We start from the raw sequence: 23,056 nt of genomic DNA, 5'->3' as shown, positions 1-23,056 counted from the left end.
TGCACACCGTGGTAGGTGCGACGACGCGACGCCAAAAATATACGACTTGAGCGCGTATACCGAACCGTGGTATGCGCGTAATGCATGAAGTATCCGGCAGACCTGTAAGGCGCTATACTATGCGTCAAGTTTACCGAGCTGTACGCGCAATGCATGAAGTATCCTGTGGTCTTGTAAGGCGCTACAATGCGTCCTGCGCCGCGCCGGCCGCACTGTGTTTGATGCGATTATTCAAACTTGCGGCGTCAGTCGTTTTCAACTTAAGATATTGAAGTTTTTGTAAAATTTGTTGGAATTAAGTATTGTCATTTCAAATGATAAAACATTACTTAAAACCCAACTAATTTTCTTTTCTTCATTTTCATATTTTTATAAATAATTTTAAATAAGATAGCATGCAAGTGAAGCGACTTATACGTGTAGGCTTCCTCGTTGTCCAGCAATGTAATGGCGTGATCATTTGGACTACATTTTGCTATTCGGAACTACAATGTCTGGCTCATCTCCAAAAACTTTAGTGTGCAGAAGGAAACTAACGATGCATACGTTGTCCGTAAACGAAGTCAAAAATTGTGGTTCCTAATCGCATAGCAAAGGCGGTTGAAATGTTTTCCTCCATTTCTTGAAAATCCGTCTGTTGCAAACTGCAGAAAGAACAAAAATAAGAGAGGTGCATTTTTTGGTCTGAATCTTCCTCTTTTTTCCCTATACATAGGTAATGTGTGTTAAAAATGCTTTAAGTTGCGGCAAAGAGAGGTTTGATTTTAAGTATTTGTCCAAAGGAGGTCCCCCGGATCCCTCTTCTACCAAGGAAGTTCACCACCAAACCCCACCCTCAAATGAAGGTGGGGAGTTGGGGACCCGCACCACAGGCTGCGCCTAGGGGCCCAAACGTGCTGAATACGGCCCGGGTTCTTTAAATGGTTTTTACCTTTGATTATAAGACATTTAGAGCGACTTAAATGTGAGTTTCGAATTATATAACTTTTTACGTTATTTCGATGATTTGTTAGGATACAGGGCAGACTTCAAATGTATGATACAATTGATACACGCTTCCAGAGGGTATCCACAAATGCGACATTTTCACATACTCATTTTATTTTTGTGTAGGTACATGCATTTAAATGCGGCCATTCGATGGGAGACTAAAGTGCAAAACCACGCATCTCCATTGCGATGTTCTAAAATTTGCACTCCTAATTTATTTTTTCGAAGAAAATCAAGCTACCTATAACCGCCATAAGTACCTATCTTGAAATTTACGCAGAATATTCTGCTAACCGATTGGAATAACCAAGGAAGTCTTCAAAAAATTACATTGACTGGGTTTCCAAAAATAATAAAAAAATAAATAAATAGATAAATAAATAAAGTAAGACAACAACTCTGCAACATCGCAAACGGAGATACGCATTCCTGCAATCAATCCGATGCCAGCTAGTGTCAACAACTGACAAACGCCTACATGCAACTATTCGTGCTCGATGGATGTCCATGTTGCATACTCAAAAATTGAAGGCGTTATGCCTCTCCTTGCCATGGCTCCGATACGGATCGGTGGGTCAAGATTTACCTGGCCGAGAAGTCTAAAAGAAGAGACACAGTGGGTGGGAAGGGATGAGGTTGATGACCTGGAGGGCGGGCTGAGCAACCGCCGATAAGACGCACGCGACGTCAGGGACACAAGGGACGACGATGGAAGGGATGTCCGTTCTATAGATGCAGTTTGCGGGAAGGGATGGTTTCACACTTTAGCCATCGATTTTTGAAATTTCTGTTTCTTATTTCCCCTTTATTTTTCGCACATAAAGTGTCGGAAATTACTGAACCCTCTGAAAAACTATGTATTAAGGGACCCTAAAAATTTTCGCAGGTGCTGATCAGAAAAATTCGCCGAGGTGCAAATTCAGAGATCCTCTAAAATGGAGGAGACGACGTTTCACACGAGAGGACTATATTCGAACTCGAATCGGACAGTCACTAGGCGTCTCGTCGCATCAGTGCAAGAATTAAATGATACTATGTCGTATCGGACTGCCGCAAATTGGAATTTAATTGCCTCAGCGGCAAGGATTAAGCTCCAGAATGACCCGATGCATTCCGCGACTTGAACATCTTCGATGCCGAACCCATCCATGTGTTGTGTCGTCCATCCCTCGCGGGCACCTTCGTAATGAATCGCACCCTTTGTGCACTTGTCTTAGGGATTTGGTGTCTAGGTACTTGCGCTGCCGCGGCTAAACTACCCTTCCTCTATGAGATCGAGCGGCCAGAAGTCTATCACCAGGTCAAACCAGTCGGTAAGCCAAGGCTAAAATTAACGATACAAGACTCTTCGTCACGATACGATAATTTGAGGTTTGAAGACAGAACGCTGTCTTTGTTTCGACAAAAATGGGGTTTGAATTTTTCAGTGTCACTGCCAGCCTCTAAGAAAACATTTTTACACGATTTGATGGATAAAGTCTGAGCTGGAATTTTCCGCATGAGAAACCCTTTGCTGACACATTGCAAACCGCTCGGTATCAGGAGCTGATAAGCAATGGTTCCAGACCTAATCACTTATATTTTCCTTCTCTTGGAAAATTCCCTTGGCTTAGAGCGGTTTTCCAAAATACGTCGTCAGCGATAATGATAGGCGTAGCAGGGGGATTGGATAGAAAAGTGAGGAAAGAGACTCCCAAAATTTCACCCCTTTTTCGGTATTCGATTCGACCATCGAACCAAGGTCTAAGTGGAAGCTTATAATAACGGAAAACTCAGGAGAAAATTTCAAGATGAGTATAGGAACCGTTTCCGAGTTACACGGGGGCAAAAGGGGTCAAACTCCGGCCTTATTTTTCGCTATTTTCTTGTTGAATTGATGTGCCTGCGGGGTTGTTATCGTTGTTAACACATGTTATACACACCGGTTCCTACGTATTTTTACACGCAAAATCGAGTTTTAATGTTGACGAGTCGATATATCGATTTTTTAAGATTCTTTACGAAAAATCGACGATTTTTTTAGATTGAAATTGTTCATTTTTGATTCATGGATGACTAAATGCACCTAATATGACTGTAGTACACCGGTGCCTACGTATTTTTCTTGTAGAATCGATTTTTAACGTTAACGAGTCGATGTATCAATCGCTTATACCGAATGTTTGCGATTTTTTAGGAAAATCAATGAAATATTGGTTATTCTCCATCCGAGAACAACCAAATTAAGAGTTTGAACACATTTCCGGTCGAGTCGATTTCCAGTTGAGTCAAGTTTTCGATTGGGGCACATTTCCGGTAGAGTAGAAATTATGATTTTCAATTTCCGGTCAAGTGAAATTTCGGGTGGATAACGAATCCCGTTGATTGTGGTTTCCGGTCGGTCAGATTTCCGATCGAATCAAATTTTCAGTCGAGTCAAATTTTCGACAGGGACACGTTACCGGTTGGAAACAGTTTCCAGTTGGGTTAATTTCTGGTCACGTCATATATGGATGAATTATGGTTCCAGTGAATTGGAATTTTGGGATGGGTCTGATATCAGGTTGGATCGAATTTCCAGTTGGGTCAAGTTTTCGATTGGAGCACGTTTTCCGGTCGAGCAGAGTTTACGGTTGTCGATTTCCGATTAAGTAAAATTCGGCCGGACGATTGGTTGATTGATTTGAGTTTCCGGTGGGTAAGATCACCGGTTGAGTAAAGTTTTGGTTAGCAGGGTCAGGTTTTCGGTTGAGTTGGATCTGTGGTAAATTTGAGTTTCCAGTTGATTCAAAGATTCAATGAAGTGAAGCAAGTTAGTGTCCCGTTTAATTGAACGATCCCATTTTTTTATTGACGATTTGCGTTGTCCAGGAAGATCATCGATTTTTGAATCCAAGAATTTCGAGGATGCTCCAAAAACAAAATAGAAACACACATGCTGATTAGAAGAGAAAAAAGCATATGTAAACTTAAAGATGAAAATAAATATCTCTGAAATCTTTATCAGTGTATAAGTCGCAGGGAATCAGCAATCGCCGGCAATTTGCAAGCTCCGTACTTGTCAATTCGTCAAATTGTAATTACGATAACATCGATATAGTAAAGATTTCTTTACGCCTTCAAATCCAGCAATACTCTCCGCTTTGCCAAGGAGTTAGTTTAGTTGCTTAACCGAACCTAACACAGATTATTGATGGCATTTCACGAACTCGCGAGTGTGCTAGCTGGCACCATGTAGGTATCCAAGAAGAAGGGGCTAACGTATGTTTGAATTCAAAGCATAATAATCCCTACTTCCAATCTCGTTTTTTCACTTTAAAACGATTAAATTTGTTGATTAAACACGAATAGATTGCAATTTGCCGGCGATTGCTAATTGCATGCAACATATATACCTGAGAATTTTTGTGAAGAAATTAATGAGAAAAAAAATTACTGACTGAACAATCATAATCACTGCCTGTGGAAATGTTAATTAAAAGATACTGAAGCACTTTATAGATGGTGAAAGTGCAGAAGTGCGAATCTCGGAAAACACGATTTTCCAGGAGAGTAAAAAAACTGTCTGCATTCCTCTTTATTGTCGGTAGAAGCAAATACCATTCTACCCTTCTTATTAATAATTCTTGAGGATGGCAATAATAAGATGTTTTTTCAAACTCCATCAGCAGTTTCAATGAGATTTCTCGAACTGTTAGAAAATACGGCAGAAATGCCGAGATTCACGTTTTTGGCACTAAGAATCGATACTTCATCAGGAGATACGCATTTTTGCAATTAGTGTTTTAAACTTGATAGTGGATTTGGATCATTTAACGACTGAAAAAAGGGTTTCACACTTAAAATTCCTTATCAGATAAAATTTCGTTGGTCATCGATGCACCATCCATTCATGCTTTACGCTTTCCTAATGGACCAGTGGACCAATTACCTTTTCTTCAATTTTGATTATTAATAGTTGGATTGCATTTTGAAAAAAGGAACCACTAGCATTGCAATGATGCTAAGATTGTGCAACTTCATCTTTTGCAATAAAATTGCGGAAATCGTGAAAAACTATGAAATTTAGATGGTAATTTTTGTCTTAAATTTACAGTTTTTAGCGAGTAAAATAGAAACTATTAATGGATAATCGGGTTTTTCCTCCAAGACAAAAGAAGTTGCACAATCTTAGCAACATTGCAATGCTAGTGGTTCCTTTTTGCAAAATGCAATCCAGTTAATCAAAGAAAGCTCATTTTATCCGTGCAAAACTTTTCGCAACCGCTTTTGAGTAAGTTGCGATCTTGTAAACGGCGACTCTTTCAGTTTCACTTCAGAATAAGATAACCGAACCAAGGGACTTAAAATATAAAATCTGCTCCAGCCGCCTACGCTCTTCTTCTTCGAATTAGGGCGGAGAGACCAAACACAATCTTATTAACTTTTCAAAATAATATTCCTCCGCATTTGTCGATTATGCGGCTCGATTGAAAACACAAAATTATGAACTTATTGGTCAACATCATTGTACATGGCCACTCACAATGGATACAGCAGAGCGCCTTCAAATCGATCCGTAAACTTGATGCAAAATTCTGATACCACTATTCGTGCGTCAAGGCAGTCATATTGCATACCCCGCCATTTGAAGACGTCTCATGGACTTCAGAGCCGGGTTACGAATCACAGAGGCCCTGGGCCGGGGCTCCCCCCCCCCCCCCTGGCAACCAAGAGGCCCTGGACCGAGGCTGCCCCCCCCTGGCAACCAAGAGGCCCTGGAGGCCCTGGACCGAGGCTGCCCCCCCTGGCAACCAAGAGGCCCTGGCCCGGGGCTGCCCCCCTTGCAACCAAGAGGCTTTGGCAACCGCGGCTGTCCCCCCTGGCAACCAAGAGGCCCTGTACCGGGGCTGCCCCCCCTGGCAACCAAGAGGCTCTGAACCGGGGCTGCCCCCCCTGGCAACCAAGAGTCACTGGACATTATGCATTAATGTATTTTAGAATATGCTGAAGTTTATTTGTCAATTTATTATTACCTCTTTTTTGAATAAGGGGGAGGGGGGAATCCCAAGTAGCATTTTTCAACAAAAACCCGCCATATATTGCAATTTTATCGGCGATAAAATCGCTAGGATCATCAACATCGGAGCGATTATCCTTGATCTATCACCCGCAATGATGCAGCCAATATTGATTAGGAATTGCAACTTCACCCAGCAACTGAGTATGGTCCACCTTCTCGATATCTTCGTAAAAATTTTTGTTGCCTAACTGCTTAAATGAAGGCTAGCCATTTGAGGGTGTCGCATGTGGGATGTCTCCTTATTCCGAATTCATTTCTACGGTTAGGCAAAAGGAGATCCTAAAAAATGGACCGCGCCAAGCAAAAAAGAAACAAAGCCTCATCAGCTGCTGCCAATTATTTCAATTTAATATTTTACATGGAAACGGCTGTGCGGGCTTTTGCGCAAATTTCATTGAATGTTCTGCATAGCTTGAAGCAAATTCCTTAAAATTTTCAGAGTAATCCGCACAAACCTTCTCTTGAAAAAAACTAAATGCCCAAGTAAAATTGGGAATAGCTGATGTGGTTTGGTTCCTTTTCGCTAAACGCGGTCCAAATGAACCTGTGCGGATAAAAGCTTATCGACGGTGAAACTACCAGATCACGTATCTCGGTTTGCGACGTTGTAGACTTCCTGTCATATTTTATTTTTTAAATGGAAATCCACCCAACGTCAATTCTTGAAAACTTTCCTGATTTTTCTTCTCGTGTAAGAGAAGCTCTGTAAAAAGTTCGAGAAATTATATTGATTCGTTCTTTTTTTAAAAAAAAAGAAATTGGAGTGGAGATTTTTAAACACCGCAAACGAGATACGCGGTCTGGTAGTTTCACCGTCGTTATCCTGTTTCCAGCGGCACCGAGTACGAGCAGCAACGTTCGACCAACTTTGCCGAAATGCGACACAAAATACCGCAACGGAACTTACCCGGTTATGAATCCAGTGTTCTGCGACCAATTCTACTACTGCGATAATGGCAAAATCAAAGCCTTCCAATGCGACGATGGATTTGCCTACACTCCCTACAAGGGCTGCAAACTCGTGCACACGGTCGATTGCTCCAAGCGTCCTCGGCTCCGTAAGTTCACCATCTTTTACAGTGTTTACCGTTTAATCTACATCTTAGTGGTACACCCAGTCCATATAAAGGCGGATCCAGCAATTTGACAACGTTGGATTTTCTCCCTTTGAACCTATGCTAAATAATCGATTCTTGTCGAAGCACCCGGCCCCTCCAAGAATCGATACATTTCCATAGGTTTAAAAGGAGAAAAGACAGCGTTGCCAATTTGCTGGATCCGCCAATCACTGAAAAGAAGTACACATTGGATCTAGAGTCCAGACTCTTGAAAACATTGACAAGAAAAAGGACTCTTGATTCAATCAGATTTGAGCTTACATCAAAAGGAAATCCGCTCAAATTAACAGGCTTGGTTCTTGATTTAAGCTCAAATCTGATTGAATCAAGAGTCCTTTTTTTGTCAATGTTTTCAAGAGTCTGGACTCTAGATCCAATGTGTTTTTTTTTCCAGTGATGACTTTTTAAAACACAATAGGTATTGGTTTAAATGATTCGGGACTACCTGAGGAGAGGTATCGATATGGTCCATTTTTGCGTCCACCCTGAATTTCCTTAACTCGACGATTTTTTGCTCATTGAGGGTCCATGTCTCACGGAATGCATCATGAAATGATAATTTTTGGTCCCTTTTCGGATCTAACATTGGCCTGAACATAGATCTGTACGTAGGCTGATTTTGGTAAGAAATGCGAGTTTTGAGGGTTTGTGGTGGTGTGCTGAAAAATTCGCATTTTTACCAAAATCAGCCTTCAGACGTATGTTTAGGTCAATATTTGGACTATTTCTATCAAACGGAACTAAGCGCCAAAGGGGAGGAAGGTAGAGGGCGGCTTGGATTGGCGGCAGAAACGGGCGTTGGGCTCGTTCTGTCCTATACCCGCAATGCTTTTCCGTGGCGCTTAGTTCCGTTTGACAGAACGCGCTATCCGGCATTCTAAATTCCTCAAAAGGAACTCAAATTGGCGCTTAGTTCCGTTTGACAGAAATACGTCCATTTGATCTGAATAGAGATCGGATATAACCAGACTCTGATGCATTCTGTAAAATATAGGTATCTTCGACGAGGAAAGAATTGTTGAGGTCAGGAAATTCAGCTGAGGGTGGGCGCTGGCCCAAAAACGATCCTTGTTGATATCCCTCCTTACACGGTAAGAGCACCACTCGATAGAAAACGGTGGAAGTGTGGACGTGTGTTGAAAACGCTTAAGTAAAAATCGCAAGTATTCAGTTCAGTTTATATCGAAGGTGAATCTGCGGAAACGCGTACCTTGGTTTGAGATGTTGCAGATGTATTTTTTAGACGAATAGGTGGCCGTTTCCACAGACAATTTGAAACAGCAGGTAAGAAGACCGAGGTCCACTGAATGAGAGCGGATGGACCTGGAACCATTTTGGCGAGAAAACTTGGAAGTGCGGGGATCTCAAGAATAGCGGGGCAAAAATGGCCAGAGTTATCCATCTGATAGTTATTATTCTATCGTTCTATGGTTGCATGGGTGGAATAATAATATTGTGCCGGACAGGAAGAGGGAGAGGGCAGCGCGGGCAGCCCCTCCAGCAATCTTCTCGGCCCTTCTCGAGAAATGTGAGGAGTGCTAAAGAAGCATTTAAGACATATTTTCCATCTTTGACTTTTTAATTCGATCCAGTTGCTGCTAAAAACTGCTCACAATTGCACCTGAGACGACTCAATTTCTCAAAATTATTTGCCTCCTGGGTACTAGAGGGCTCCCCGCATTGCCGTTAACCCTAGTCTGCCTGAGCCTCTGAACCAACGAGAAAGTCTGAGCGAGGTCAATTTGACCCCAGCTGAAAATCAATTAGTTAGCTATGTTTTTTTCATATTTTTAGTTAATATCAGTGCACTAACCTTACAGGCCTTAACCATAAAGCATATCGACGGTGAAAGTCGGCAATCACATAACTCGGTTTGCGACTTCGCAGACTTCCTGTCATACTTTGTTTTTTAAACGGAAAACTACTCAACGGTAATTCTTTAAAACTGCCGTGATTTTTCTTCTATGTGCGAGGAAAATTCTGCAAAAACTTCAAGGAATCATGTCCATTTGTTCTCCTTTAAAAAAATAACATAGTTGCGGAGATTTTCAGACACCGCAAACGAGTTATGTGATTGCCGACTTGCACCGTCGATATCTAAGTTTTAAAAAACACGGCGCAGGGTATGCAACCATTTTATCATACACATGTTGCCATGTTGTTCTCAGCATGAGAAAAAAAAAATCATAGGGCTGCTAAATACTGAAAACGAAAAAAATCTGAAAAATTTTGCTTGTTTTATAAGTTTCTGAAAAAAATTAAAAAGAGAAAAATTAATACACCTTCAAAGTAAGTTTTTATGATGCTAAATGGTAAAATATATGTTATAAGGATATCTGACCCCGCTCAGGCTTTCTAGGGGTACTCGTAAATTTTTTGATCTCTCATGCACATTTTTTTTTTTTCCCCTTCAAAATCGTGTTCCTAGATGTTTTTGTAGAGCTATTTGTGAAGGACAAAAAATTTCGTACATACCACGAGAAATGGCAAAAAGTTGAAACTCCCGTGGAATCAATCCGACCCCACTCAGGCAGACTAGGGTTAAGGGAGTTCTACAGATCCCTCGACGGGATGTGTTTTTGTGCCATCGTGAACCTCCTTGATGCTAGGTACCCTTTTGCTCCCTCCCACAAAAGTTCTTAGTTCTGCGCGTGTGAGGTTGTTCTTAAAACGTTTAGCGTTTGTTGTTTGCCTTTGCAGAAATCCCTCGGGGAACGGAACCCTGCCGGCGGCGGAACGAGATCCGGGCGGATCCTGCGGGCTGCGGCCGCTTCGTCGTGTGCGAGAACAACAAGGCGTCCCTGGGGCGCTGCCCGCCTCAGCAGTCCTTCGACGACGTCAACAAGACGTGCAGGGCCCAGACCAACGAGGACCGCGTCAACTGCGCCCCGCAACTCCCGCCGCGACCCGTCGAGGCCCCGAAACCCAATCGGACGGACATCCCTTCCATTGTCGTCCCTAGTGTCCCTGACGTCGTATCGGCAGTCGCTCAGTCCGCCCTTCAGGTCATCAACCTCATCCCTTCCCGCCCACTGAGTATTTCCTTCCAGACTTCTCGCCCAGGTAAATCTTGACCCAGCGTTCCGTGCCGGAGCAATGGCAAGGCATAACGCCTTCAATTTTTGAGTATGCAACTTGGACATCCATCGAGCACGAATAGTTGCATGTAGGCGTTTGTCAGTTGTTATCACTAGTTGGCATTGAATAGATTGCAGAATTGCGTACCTCGGTTTGCGACGTTGCAGACTTACTGTCACAGTTTATTTTATTTGAATGAATACATCTATCAATTTTACTTGTAAATTTTTTTAATCCGCGATGTTGAGTGGAATAAATTCGATTCCAACCAGTGCTTACAACATACGATTGCCTAGATACAACTATTTGTGCTCAATGGATGTCCATATTGCATACTCAAAAATTGAAGGCGTTATGCCGTCTCCTTCCTAGCGTCGATATTTACTGTTAATGTTGTTGGCAAAACGCCTGAAGTAAGCATTTAAAGAGAACCTTTATGCCCATAATATTATTAGATCTTTCAAGATAAAATTTTCTATAAGCCGTATACACTGCCAGTACAACTCGTGGTTCGTGAAAGGTCTCTATGATGTTTGGTCCTATTTTGCCTTTCTTCGTTCAAACTGGAGGCTTTAAAGGGGCTAAATCAATAGACCACTTTAAAACCCTCTGTTTAAAAGATGAATAGAGTCTTTAATGCTCGGAAAATACCTATTCTATCTTAAAGGACACTCCAAATATTTCTTCATGCCCAGCTTGAATTCAGATAAATGCAAAATTTAGTTAAGTACGATTCATCTTTTTTTTATCCCAGTAAAAATTACAAACGATCCAACGGTAGGTAAAGTAATTCTAGAGGAAATCTAATTTCATTTACCATGTAATGAAAAATTCAGCGAGAAAAATAAAACAATCACAAATGTTCTCCCTTTAGCCACGAGTCAGGAGCTAAACTTAACGGAGAGGCCTTCGAAACCATCTCCAGCAGTTCAGCAACCACAACATACTGAAACGGTGCAGCCGACAACGCAGTTGCCCACAACGCTCAGGCCTCCTGCCTCCGTATCCGCTGAAATCTCCTTCTCTTCACACCCCCTTCAGAGTGCACCGCAAACCCCAATTGGTTGTCCTTCAAGTAAGTTTGTAACGATAATATGAGGGGCTTGGTGGACACGGCGCATACGTGCAGTTTTTGAACAAATAGAGGTATTAATGATTTGAGTAAAATTAGTTTTAATGCATAATAACCTGGAAAAAATTCACTCCCAAATTCCAATTTCTAAAAATCAAAAAGTCAGTTTGAATTCCTTCCGCCATAAGGATCCGTGCAATTTCGAAACTTCAAACACGTACTTCTCGAAATAGCAAAAACTGCACTTATGCGCCTTGTCGTATGTTCCAGGCCCCTCATATAATCTCAAGATAGTCAGAACAATATGTCTAGGATTTCATCCAAGTAGACGCATTATCAATCAACCGTAGCAAAACGTGTTAAAACTAAATTAGAGAGTAAATCCTTATGAAAATCGAGAGAGTCGAGCCAGTTTTAAGTACTTCAGCGCGGGCTGATTGTTGAAATTGATATAGACAAAGTGATAGGCAAACCCGGGTAAAAATTGTCAGTAGAATCTGTGTTCCAAAATACCATGGACCTACAGCCGGCTGTAAGATTTCCAATAGCTTCCATAGCCGGATACACAATTTCTTATAACCTTTTATAGCCGATGGCGACTAAGCAACAGCCAGGCGATAAAGTGTATACTAAATGTTACCAATTACGGATGCTAGGACTTAGTGAGTTTTTGGAATACCGCTCTCTTTTTGGGCCGTAGTATCTTGATTTATTTTGCGAGGAAAGCTCCGTACTTTTGATGGATGCCTGCCATTCCTACTATGTTGGAGCGCCTTCAATTTCTTATGATACCGTGCAATACCTCTGGCGTGAAATAGTTGCTTCAAGCGCCGCTGCTTCAATAGTTGCTTCAATAGTTGGTTCAGCGCAGCCAGCGCTGAACGCACATTGGCGCCTACAAACCTAACAGGGATACTTCACGCGTTGCGCAATGCGTGAAGTATCCCTGTTAGGTTTGTAGGCACCAGTGCGTCGCCGCTCCGCTTTGTGTTAGGCTCTAACATTCAATCTGGCGGAGTCAGCGTTTTTTAACTCATGATTTTGAAATGTTTGCACGCTCTGTATGGATTATTCTCATTTTAATTGATTAAAAAAATATGTATTAAAGGAAAATAGAATGTGTGTTTTGTAAATATTAAGATGGTTCCGTATCAAACTTAATGATTTCCAAAGCACACGAATTCCTACACAATTTCTTATAGCCTTTCATAGCAGATGACGATAAGGTGTATAATTCGGCGATAGGAACTATAGCCCGCCTTCATAATTTTTTATCGCTTCCTATAGCCCGGCTCTATGATTTTCTCCGCTTTCTACAGCCAGCTATATGATTTTCTATCGCCGGCTATAAGAATTCTTATAGTATTTTGAAACGCAGCTCCTATCGCCAATTTTTACCAGGGAAGAAAACAAATAGAAAACTGAGTTATCTAACTTTGCAAATTTTTACTTTGTAATCTTTTCTAACCGATAAATGAGTTGGGAGGCTGCTTGGTTTAGTTGCTTTGCGAATTGGGACTACATTTTTCAATTAGGAACTACAATTTTGCTGCTCCATTATAAAAACACTTATGCGCGAGGGGAAACTAATGAGACATAGATTGTTCCTAAACTAGGTAAGTCAGAAATGTAAGGTGCCAATTCGAAGGTCTTAGATCGCGACCCCTAATCGATAGGTAAAATACATGTGCAAAGAAAGTTACAGAGGCTCATGTAAGCGTCAAGAAAAGGCAAATTATTTCATATTAATAGGGAGGCTAAAAAAGATGGATATTTTGTAGGATCACAATCAAAGTAGGCACAACATGTCTTTTATCGTTTTACCATGTGTATACTTACTATTTAACAGCTCCGTGTGACCCGGCGCTTTCGAACTGGCGATGTCCGGAGGAGACCTATCTCCAATTCGGAGACCATGCTCGCTACCCGTACCTGGACTCGTGTGACAAGTTCATAATCTGCTACAGAGACCGCTCGTACCGTGTGGCTGGATGCGAGGCTGGACGAGTCTTCAACCGCCTCACCAAAGTCTGCGTGCCTCGACGCGAAATCCCTAGCTGCAGTGGTACCGCAAGGTGAACCCCTCAGAATGAGAGGATGGACATTATTCTTCTTCACTAAAATAGAGTCCCTTTATACTGAGAGTCAAGACAATTTGAATCCATTTCTGATTGGTTCCCGTATTTTAGGCAGAGACAAGAGACCCTCCACTGGCCTCCTAACGACAGGTGGAAGATTTTACTTTCGGGGATTCAACAGTTCCTTATGGACAATTATTAGGGAGCAACAGTCATCACCTCAATTTCGGCTGTTGACCTACCTACATGGTCGATGATGAGCTTCGGGTGACGTCATGAGCCAAACAAGTCTCGCAAACTTCGGCCATTTTCGACTTGTTTGCAAAACGAAACTGCCAACACGTTCTTAAACATCAACATGTAGGTAAGTCAACAGTAGAATGCTGAAGTCCCGAAAGTAAAAGCTTCCACAATGGCCAAGATGTTAGTGGAGGGTCTCTTGTCTCTGATTTTAGGCCTCCACAGTGTCACAAACGGGAATAAAGATTACATTTTCACCAATTGCAAAGATTATAATCTGGAATGGACCAGGGAATTTCGGGTTCGGCAAGGAACAAACGGAATGAGAGGAGGAACGGAGAAAGGCATTTGAGAATGGGCCGATCAAAGACATAGAGTACATAGAGTCGTAATGTAATTGGGAGAGCTGGCGCCACTTTTAAGCATTTTCCATGTCCCGCATTCCGAGACTCCTGTGTGACGCCGGGTCACTTTTTCGATACATAATCGATTGTTTGCGATACACGGGTACCCGGCCATCCGATGACAACAACAACAACAACAAAGGAGATAGGAATTACCACGTATTCCACACCGCCATTTTGGATCGAAAATGTATCGAAAAAGCGACCCGAACTCGGCGCACACCGGGCTCGGAATTCGTCGAGCAGAACATGGCGCCAGCTCTCCCATTTACATTACGACTCTATGTACTCTATGATCAAAGATTACGAAAAACGTTCAATTTCTGTAATCTTTATTCCCGTTTGTGACATCCATGAGCCGAATTGTCTTGACTCTCAGTATAAAGGGACTCTACACTAAAAAAGAGGCAAAAACCCTCGAAATGAATTACGAAACAGAGGTTAGTCGCACCGCACAATGCACATCCATCAAATGGACAATATTTTGTAATTTATAGGAACTACAATTTCTCTCCCATCCGTAAAATCGTTTATATGCATAGGGAAAATAAAGGTATACTTGTATATGGACGTATTTCTATCAAACGGAACTAAGCGCCATTGGGGGAGGAAGGGAGAGGGAGGCTTGGATTGGCGGGTGTTGCGGTACGCGATGCTCGTTCCGTCCTATACTCGCAATGCTTTTTCATGGCGCTTAGTTCCGTTTGACAGAAGGCGCTAACCAGGATTCTAAAATCCTCAAAAGGAACTCAATTTGACGCTTAGTTCCGTTTAACAGAAATACGTCCATATATGATGTTTTTTAACCGAGCCAGAAATTGCACACTAAAAAATAAAAACTCCGGCCTCGGAAGCCGTACTTACGGGTTACATAGACACACCGTTCGCCTTCCGGGCTCAGAAGCCGAAAGTTCCGGGCGGAGCATCCGGGGCAGTCGCAGCTAAGGCCCCACCACCCGGAACTTTCGGCCTCTGAGCCCGCGCGGAACGGACGGTATGTCTATATAGCCCGTAATATTTTTCAGTGCAGTTCCTAATTTCAAAATGTAGTCCAAGTGAGGTGTGAAGATAGCCCAATGAAGTAAGTGCAAGAATGGGGAGTGTTGCCATTCTACAATGTAATGTATCAAAATGTCGTTTTACGTGTGGCGCGTTTCTGAAAATCGTTCCAAGACAAATGCAGAACGACGCGCCGCAACAAGACTACCTCACTCAGACACGCGCCTGATGGCTCATCGTACAGACATTTTCCAAAAAACGTAAATGGACCACTAGACAAGGTACGAATTTAAGCATCCTAATACATGTTTCCGAACCAGAATTTCACGCGGAACACGATTTGCGCAACGAAAATTACTGAAATCAACTCCTGAGGAAGATATTAACGTTTTTATTTCACATTGGTTATGAGGAATTTGAAAGGCCCGCTCACAAGAAACTCAAAGCTCTACGTAAGTCAAATCGCGCACCGCAACGGTTTCAGCGAGCCTCTCAATCGAGCAAACTTTCATTTCCCACCATGTGTTGTTCAAACTATAAGCAATTTGCTATAACTGAGCCAAAGCGTCAAGATTGAGGTTGCCAGATTTTTATATCGCAGAGACTGTCATGATGACATTTAGCGCGCGATGTGAATCACGTATAGCATTAAGTTTTCATGAGCGGGTGGTTTGAATTCACGCATCAAAAATCATTTAATTTCTTCGTGAGGAGTTGATTTCGGTAGTTTTTGTTGTGCGCATCGTGTTCTACGTGAAATTTCGGTTAAGAAACCTGTATCAGAATGCTGAAATTCATACCTTGTCTAGTGGTCCATTAAAGAGTCAAATAAGGAAATATCAAGACGCACGCTGCCTTGCTAAGGGAGAACGCCGCGTGAGCCGTCAGACGTTGTCAAACTTCCTTTGACAAATCACGATTTTTCGAGAAATTTTGTCAATATTTCTCTGCCAATTTTTCGGAGAGTTTCGTTCGTAATTTTATCTAAAATGTCCGAAAATTCCAAGAAAGAATACTCAGAACTTTCCTCGAAAATAAATACTTCCCGTTAGGAAATTTTGACAACATTCGAATGCTCACACTGCGTTCTTCCTTAGCACGGTAATATAGCAGACGCGCATCTGCAGACGTAAATACAACCATTTGTTTACTCGAGTGGAACGAGTGGCTTTAGTATCACATTTATTTTGAGTAAACGTTGTAGGTAACTTTGTCGCACCTTTTCTGAAGAAATTGAGAGGACGTGACCTTGCAAGTACTTTCGACGGTGATTCTGTTGCCCTATATATTGTGCACCATTTATTGTTTTATCTTTTTACGAGCGGAGCGATAATGGCCTGATAGCCGAACTTGACGTAATACTAATTTATATACAAAGTTCCGTCAGTATTAGTCACGCACAAATATGTGGAGGAGCCGCCGTCATCTGCCTGCGTTAATCTACACACGAAAGCGCCACACGACGAATTTGCAAACTGCAAACAGTTCCTCGTCTTTGTGACGTAAGGGCGTAAATACACTCTGCAGTGCACCCTGTCTTCCATACAATGCAATGCTTTTCCGGGCTCATTTCAATGTGTGGGTACGCCCTTTTTATCAGCCGGGCGATGAGGTATTCGCCTAAAAGTTTTATATTCTGCAAATAATGGTGAACTCCAACATTCTAGGAGAATACCCTGGTAAAAATTGGCAGTAGAATCTGTGTTCCAAAATACCATAGACCTACAGCCGGCTGTAAGATTTCCAATAGCTTCTATAGCTGGCTACACAATTTCTTATAGCCTTTCATAGCCGATGGCGATTAAGCAACAGCCAGGCGATAAAGTGTATGCTAAACGTTACTAATTACGGATGCTAGGACTTAGTGAGTTTTTGGAATACTGCTCTCTTTTTGGGCCGTAGTATCTTGATTTATTTCGCGAGGAAAGCTCCGTACTTTTGATGGATGCCTGTCATTACTAACATATTAGAGCGCCCTCAGTTTCGTAGGATACTTTGCAATACCTCTTAAGTGAAATAGTTGCCTCAAGCGCAGTGGAAGGCGAGCAGCCAGCGCGAAACAGGCATTGGCGCCTACAAACCTAACAGGGATAGGTACTTCACGCGTTCCGCAATGCGTGAAGTATCCCTGTTAGGTTTGTAGGCAACAGTGCGTCGCCGCTCCGCTTTGTGTTAGGCTCTAACATTTAATCTGGCGGAGTCAGCGTTTTTCAACTCATGATTTTGAAATGTTTGCACGCTCTGTATGGATTATTCTCATTTTAATTGATGAAAAAAAATATGTATTAAAGGAAAATATAATGTGTGTTTTGTAAATATTAAGGTGGTTTCGTATCAAACTTAATGATTTCCAAAGCACACGAATTTCTGCACAATTTCTTATAGCCTTTTATAATCGATGGTGAAAAAGCAACAGCCAGGCGATAAAGTGTAAAGCCCGGCGATAGGAACTATAGCCCGGCTGCATAATTTTGTATCGCTTCGTGTAGCCCGGCCGTATGATTTTCTCCGCATTCTACAGCCAGCTATATGATTTTCTGTAGCCTCCTTTAGCCGGCTATAAAAATTCCTATGGTATTTTGAAACGCAGCTCTTATCGCCAATTTTTACCAGGGTATCGACGGGGAAACTGCAAAAATGCGTTGCAGTGTTGCGAAATCGTCGTTCCTATTCTGTTTTTTGAAAGGAGACCGGACCAATATCATAGCTTGAGGTTTTCATAGAATATTCTTTAAATAGAGGAGAAAAATCTTTGAAATTGAAAAAATGACATTCAGTAGTTTTTCATGTAGAAAATAAAATATGTCAGGAAGTCTGCAACGCCGCAAACCGAGAAACGCATTAACTTCGTGATGTACAAGAAATCGTTTCCTGATCACAGCATCTCGTGCAATTTAGAAATTCTGATGAAATGTTACCAATGACTTTGACTACTCTCCCTTCAAAAATGTGTTTTAATAAATTTATTCGATTTTAAACTGATTTTAAGAGTTTTTATTATTTTAGTGCCCTTTTGGTCGAAATAACCATGGTCCTTGCCGAATAATAATTGAGTGCACGTTAGAATGTCGCTTCTCGCACGGAGAAACGTAATTCCATTTCAAGGTTGCAAAATTGACTCATTCTATTAAATTTTTGACAAGAATGCCCTTGTCCATTTTTTTCAAAATATTTATGATTTTTACATAGGCAAAATTTTCAGTCAAAATGCCAAACCGGACAAAATGCAATTTACGAGGGGCAATTTGGCAATATTTAAATGTAGTTACGTTCTTTTGTGGAGGAAACGACGAATAGTGATAGTATACTTGAGCCAATTCGCAACCTTAAATTTCACGATGAATGACATGTCTTTTAAAAACAGGAACTTCGTGATTATGCGTTTTAAGACACAGAATAATCTACTTTTACTTTAGAGAGTGGACAAATTATCTATTTGAAAACTTACAGTCATCATTCTTAGTAGACTTAGCCAGAGCTGGTACACGATATGTAAGCCTATTGGTATAATATATCGTCCACTAGAGGTTCGCCTTCAATTTTTCCGCATAGGCCACGAACATGCCGATGATCGTAGATAGTTATCTGCTTGAAGAAACATGCACGATTATATTCCTTCATGAGCTGTGATTGAACCGATGAACGATGTTGGATTGATAGCTCACGGAGACTTTCCGTGAAAAATGATCTTAAATTTCATTTGAATCAGTACTTTTAAAAAGGGTGGGAGTCCAATTTTCCAATTTTTCAAATTGGGTTTTTTTGCATTCTTGACGCTCTGACGTTCGCGTTCCTGCCCGGTGGTGGAGCGCGCTTTGCGATACGTCTATTTATCTGTCATTTAAACCTATGGAAAAGGATCGATAAACAGGGTACTCGCAACGATTTTCTTGGTTGTGGCAGGACCGGATTAAGGGGGTGGCCACATGGGCCGCGGAAAATTTTGGAAAAAAATGGAATTTTGAAAAAAATTACAAACGAGAAAAGGCGACAAAATCTCTCATTTCCTGAGAGTGTGGTAATTTCTAATTTTGTCGGCTTTTAGTGATACGAGAGACAGCCCCTTTCATTAATCGAGTTAAAAGAGAAACCGAACACATAATTTGGCCTAGAACGGCGCGACTTAGAGAGAAATGATGACGAGGACTTGAGATGAAAAGGAGAAGCCCTCGGCGTGGCGGTCGGCATGTAACACATATTAGCGCCTACAAGACTGCACGAATACTTCACGCATTGCATCAAACACAGTGCGATCACTGCGGTCAGCGTGAAACGGATAGCGCCTACAAGAATGCATGAATACTTCACGCATTGCGCCAACGACAGTGCGGTCAGCGTGAAACGCATAGCGCCTACAAGACTGTCGGAATACTTCACGCATTGTGCCAAACACAGTGCAGTCTGCAAGGCGCGGTGGCAGCAGTTAAAATAATTAAACTACATTTATGTTTGTTCTTTCATAATTTGTTCGTTCATTTCTTATGAATGGAAAGCCTTGTCCACACAGAGATAGGTTTACGAAACTTAACTTTCGCGCAAAGTTTCGTGAACTTTTGCTAGTAGTATTAACAGGGCTTTCCCAAAAAATATGTCCAACACGAGTAAACGAGTCTTATGCATCCCTCCCCCGCTGGCACGTTTACTTGATGGTTTTTATTGGTATTTCAAAACGAATGAGAAGGGGGCGGCAAAATACAGGCGGCCCATGGGCGGCAATTAGTTGAATCCGGCCCTGGGTTGCGGTGTCTCAGAATCTTTGTTAACGTTTACATGATACGATGTTTAGATGGTCTTTGATAACTTAGATGAATTTTCAAATGCACCCTAAACTTTTTTGAAAACTTAGATGATCCTTAGCGACAGTAAGCTTTGTAAAATGCAATCCCAAGCTGTCTCGGTTACTTTTTAATAGAATTCATAGGCGTAGCTAGGCCATTTTGCTGGGGGGGGCCTGGCCCCCCACCACCGGGGGGTCTGGGGGGTATGGAATATCCCCCAGGTCAGCGGGGGGTCCGGGGGGCCTCCCCGGAAAATTTTTGAAATTTTAACTCTATTTGAGCGCATCTCGAGGCACTTGTGGCGTTAATCTTCCTTCAATTTCTGCATAAAATTCACCCAGTTTTGTGCATTTTAAGGTTAAAATACTTTGAAATTGTTGCATTCAACAGGTTATTCCATTTATTTTCTCACTTTTAACCACTCATTTGTGTGAAAATTGCGAAATAAATGTTTAGTGAATGCCAGAATCATTGTTCTGTATTAGGAAAAGCCCATGCAAAGTAAAATATAATATAATGAGCAAGACGTAACTATGAACGAATGAGCATTTGTCATGTACCAAAAAATAAAGATATGAATTATGAATTAGAAAAAAATCGATTGCATCCAGATTTTTTAGAGCAATTCAACTGAATAATGAACAGAGAAGAAAAAACTAACCGTTCGAGCGCGAGATTTTAAGTAAAAACTATGTGCATTAAGAGTGATAAATTTCAAAACATTTTACATAGCTTTCTCCTTCAATTCGGAAGATAGGCATCCTCTCACGGGCCACGGCGACAGAGACTTACCGTTAAAGATGGTGTTTTTGCACCATCCAGAATTTCTGGGGGGGCCAGATGATACTATTTCCAATTTTGGGGGGGCCAGGCCCCCCCTGGCCCCCCCTTCCTACGCCACTGATAGAATTATTTTTTACAGTTCAAATCCATTCATGACCTTAACCATTGCTCATCGGCGCTCATGTACGAAATGTGTAAAATAAAATTAAAAGAAATACAACGTCTCATCCATTATAATAAAAGCGTATGTAATTAAGTTCACTGAATATTCTTTATGATTTTACAATGGTGGAAACGTAAAATTTCAGAAAATCCACCCAATAGACTTCTTCTCTATGATATAAATTAACAGTGGAGACTCTGAAACGCCGCAACCAACAAATGCCCTTTCTGCACCCAATGTCTCAATTTTGAACCCTTCTATGGGGCAACCCTCCTCATGCATTTCGGTGTTTCAACTCTATCTAGAAACAGAAAAATTGATTGGTTAAAAGGATGGACTCCACTGCATGATGTAACAAGCGAAAGTCGAAAGTGACCTGGGAAAAGAAATCGAGGAAAAAGGTTCTTAGTGCATCATGAATAGAATTTTGCTGTGGAATGTCAAAATATTCAACCGAATTGCCAATTTCAGAGCTTCCAGAGCTTCGTATTCAGCGAGATTTTTTTTTCTGGACGGACGCGGCTATAGGCGCCGAAAATAAGCCGCTCAAATTGAACAATCTCGCAATTAGGAAATGCTGGATAGGAGAGAATTTGTCGGTGGGTTTACATAGCGATAGAAATGAGTTCTGCAATCAATCGAGCCGGGATCTCATTATGTTCTGGCACCAACCTGATTTCCTCGCGTTTGCTCACCGCTCCCCGGTCTGTTTGTCTTCCGTATTCCGGATTCACTTTCCGAGCAGCAGCTCTGTTTTCATTTCCAGCAAGTTCCTTGCCCCACTCAGCTTCTATTTCCCAGTCGCTCGTTTAAAATTTAAAATAGGCATGCTAGCTTTGACCGCACTTCAGCCGCTCAGTTGATAAAAAAGCCCAACCGCTGTATTTTCGACTGATTATTACCAACTGATAAAGGGATCTTGCTCCAACGTTGCTTCAATATGTCTTCGAGGTCCCGGCAATATTCAAAAGGCATGCTGTAGCACGTGGAAGCAATATGAATTGCGAGACAGATAGTAATATTGCTAGGAAATATTGCGTGGGTTCCAATTATTTGCATAACCTTTTATTTTTTTTTTTTTTTATTTTTTTTTTATTTTTTTTTTTTTTTTTGATTTTAATATTGCCAGGCGGTATTCTATCAATATCTATATTGAGATCATTACCCGATCATACTCACAGCCATTGTACCAATATCCCCTTTAAACATCTCTTTTCGTCTCATACTGAACGTTGGCTCAACGATGTCTAACGCTGAGACACTAATATTATCACGCAATATATCGCCACCCTCCGACCCAAGTATTACAAGTGCCATGCGACGTTGCAAAATTTCCGCCGCCATTTAATTCTTTTACAGAGAAATAGTTGGTTGAATCTGTTTGAAAATTTCACTGAATTTTATCGGTAGCACGAAGAAGATTAAGTGGAATTTTCGGACAGCTTCGTTCAACAATTTCTCTGTAAAAAAATAAAAATGGCGGCGGAAATTTTTAAATGTCGCATGGCGCTTGTGATACTTCGGCCGAAAGGTGACAATATGTCCTTATTGCCATCTGCCCCGTTGCAGGGTGGATGTATTCTTTGAGGGAAACACAGATTATAGTACCCGACGATTGTGCTTAAGTCACGCCTTAAATGTCTTTGTTTTACCCGTGTTTTTAAAAATTACGTTTTGAATCTTAAAAGCCAAAGGGGCATATTGCACTGCAACACTGCGAGGATTGAAACGTTTTTTCCTTTTTTTCTTATGAGTTGTCTTGATCTGCAATGTTCAGTTCAGTGGCGAAAACTCAATGCAGACTAGGGTTAAAAACATATGAACGTCTGGATACAACTATTCGTGCTTGATGGATGTCCGTGTTGCATATTTAAAAACTGAAGGCGCTATGCCTTCGAGTCCCCTCGCAGTGTTGCGCTTTGTCAATTTTGTCAGCAAAGAGTTGCTCCGATGATCTAGTTTAAGTCGAGCTCGCATCATTCATTACGATGATCGATTATTCCTTAAAATAATTAAAAATTGGTTAAAACGCAGACTTATTTAGAATGAAGGCGAAGGTTTACTGTTTTACAGAAATCTTGGCTCTGTCGATTGACCTATCTTTCCTGTGACGTGCAGAAGCTATTTCAGAGCTTGAATATATTTACTTGCTTATACACTGGATACTTAGGATAAGTCTGCATCCAAAGGAGAGAAACTTCCAAGAACAAACATTTTTATTAAACAAATTTTTTTTTTTTGAGGACCGGTTTCACATTGAAATTTTAACAAAAAACTGGAGGATTACGCCTAGAGGTATAATTTGAAGGTAT

General features: G+C 41.5%; 1 protein-coding gene across 1 annotated transcript; it reads left to right on the top strand.

The window, feature by feature from the left end:
- Positions 1-1,540: 1,540 nt before the first annotated feature.
- Positions 1,541-13,725, top strand: LOC109042561 (uncharacterized). Its single transcript, XM_019059368.2, has 5 exons — positions 1,541-2,303; positions 6,865-7,089; positions 9,850-10,212; positions 11,102-11,302; positions 13,149-13,725. Exons 1-5 carry the CDS (start codon positions 2,177-2,179, stop codon positions 13,376-13,378), a joined length of 1,146 nt encoding a protein of 381 aa, XP_018914913.2. The 5' UTR covers positions 1,541-2,176; the 3' UTR covers positions 13,379-13,725.
- Positions 13,726-23,056: the final 9,331 nt, after the last annotated feature.

Source organism: Bemisia tabaci, chromosome 4 (assembly GCF_918797505.1).
Source record: "Bemisia tabaci chromosome 4, PGI_BMITA_v3".
Lineage (NCBI taxonomy): Eukaryota > Metazoa > Arthropoda > Insecta > Hemiptera > Aleyrodidae > Bemisia > Bemisia tabaci.
The sequence above is the reverse complement of the archived record's forward strand: the minus strand, read 5'-3'. Positions and strand labels throughout refer to the sequence as shown.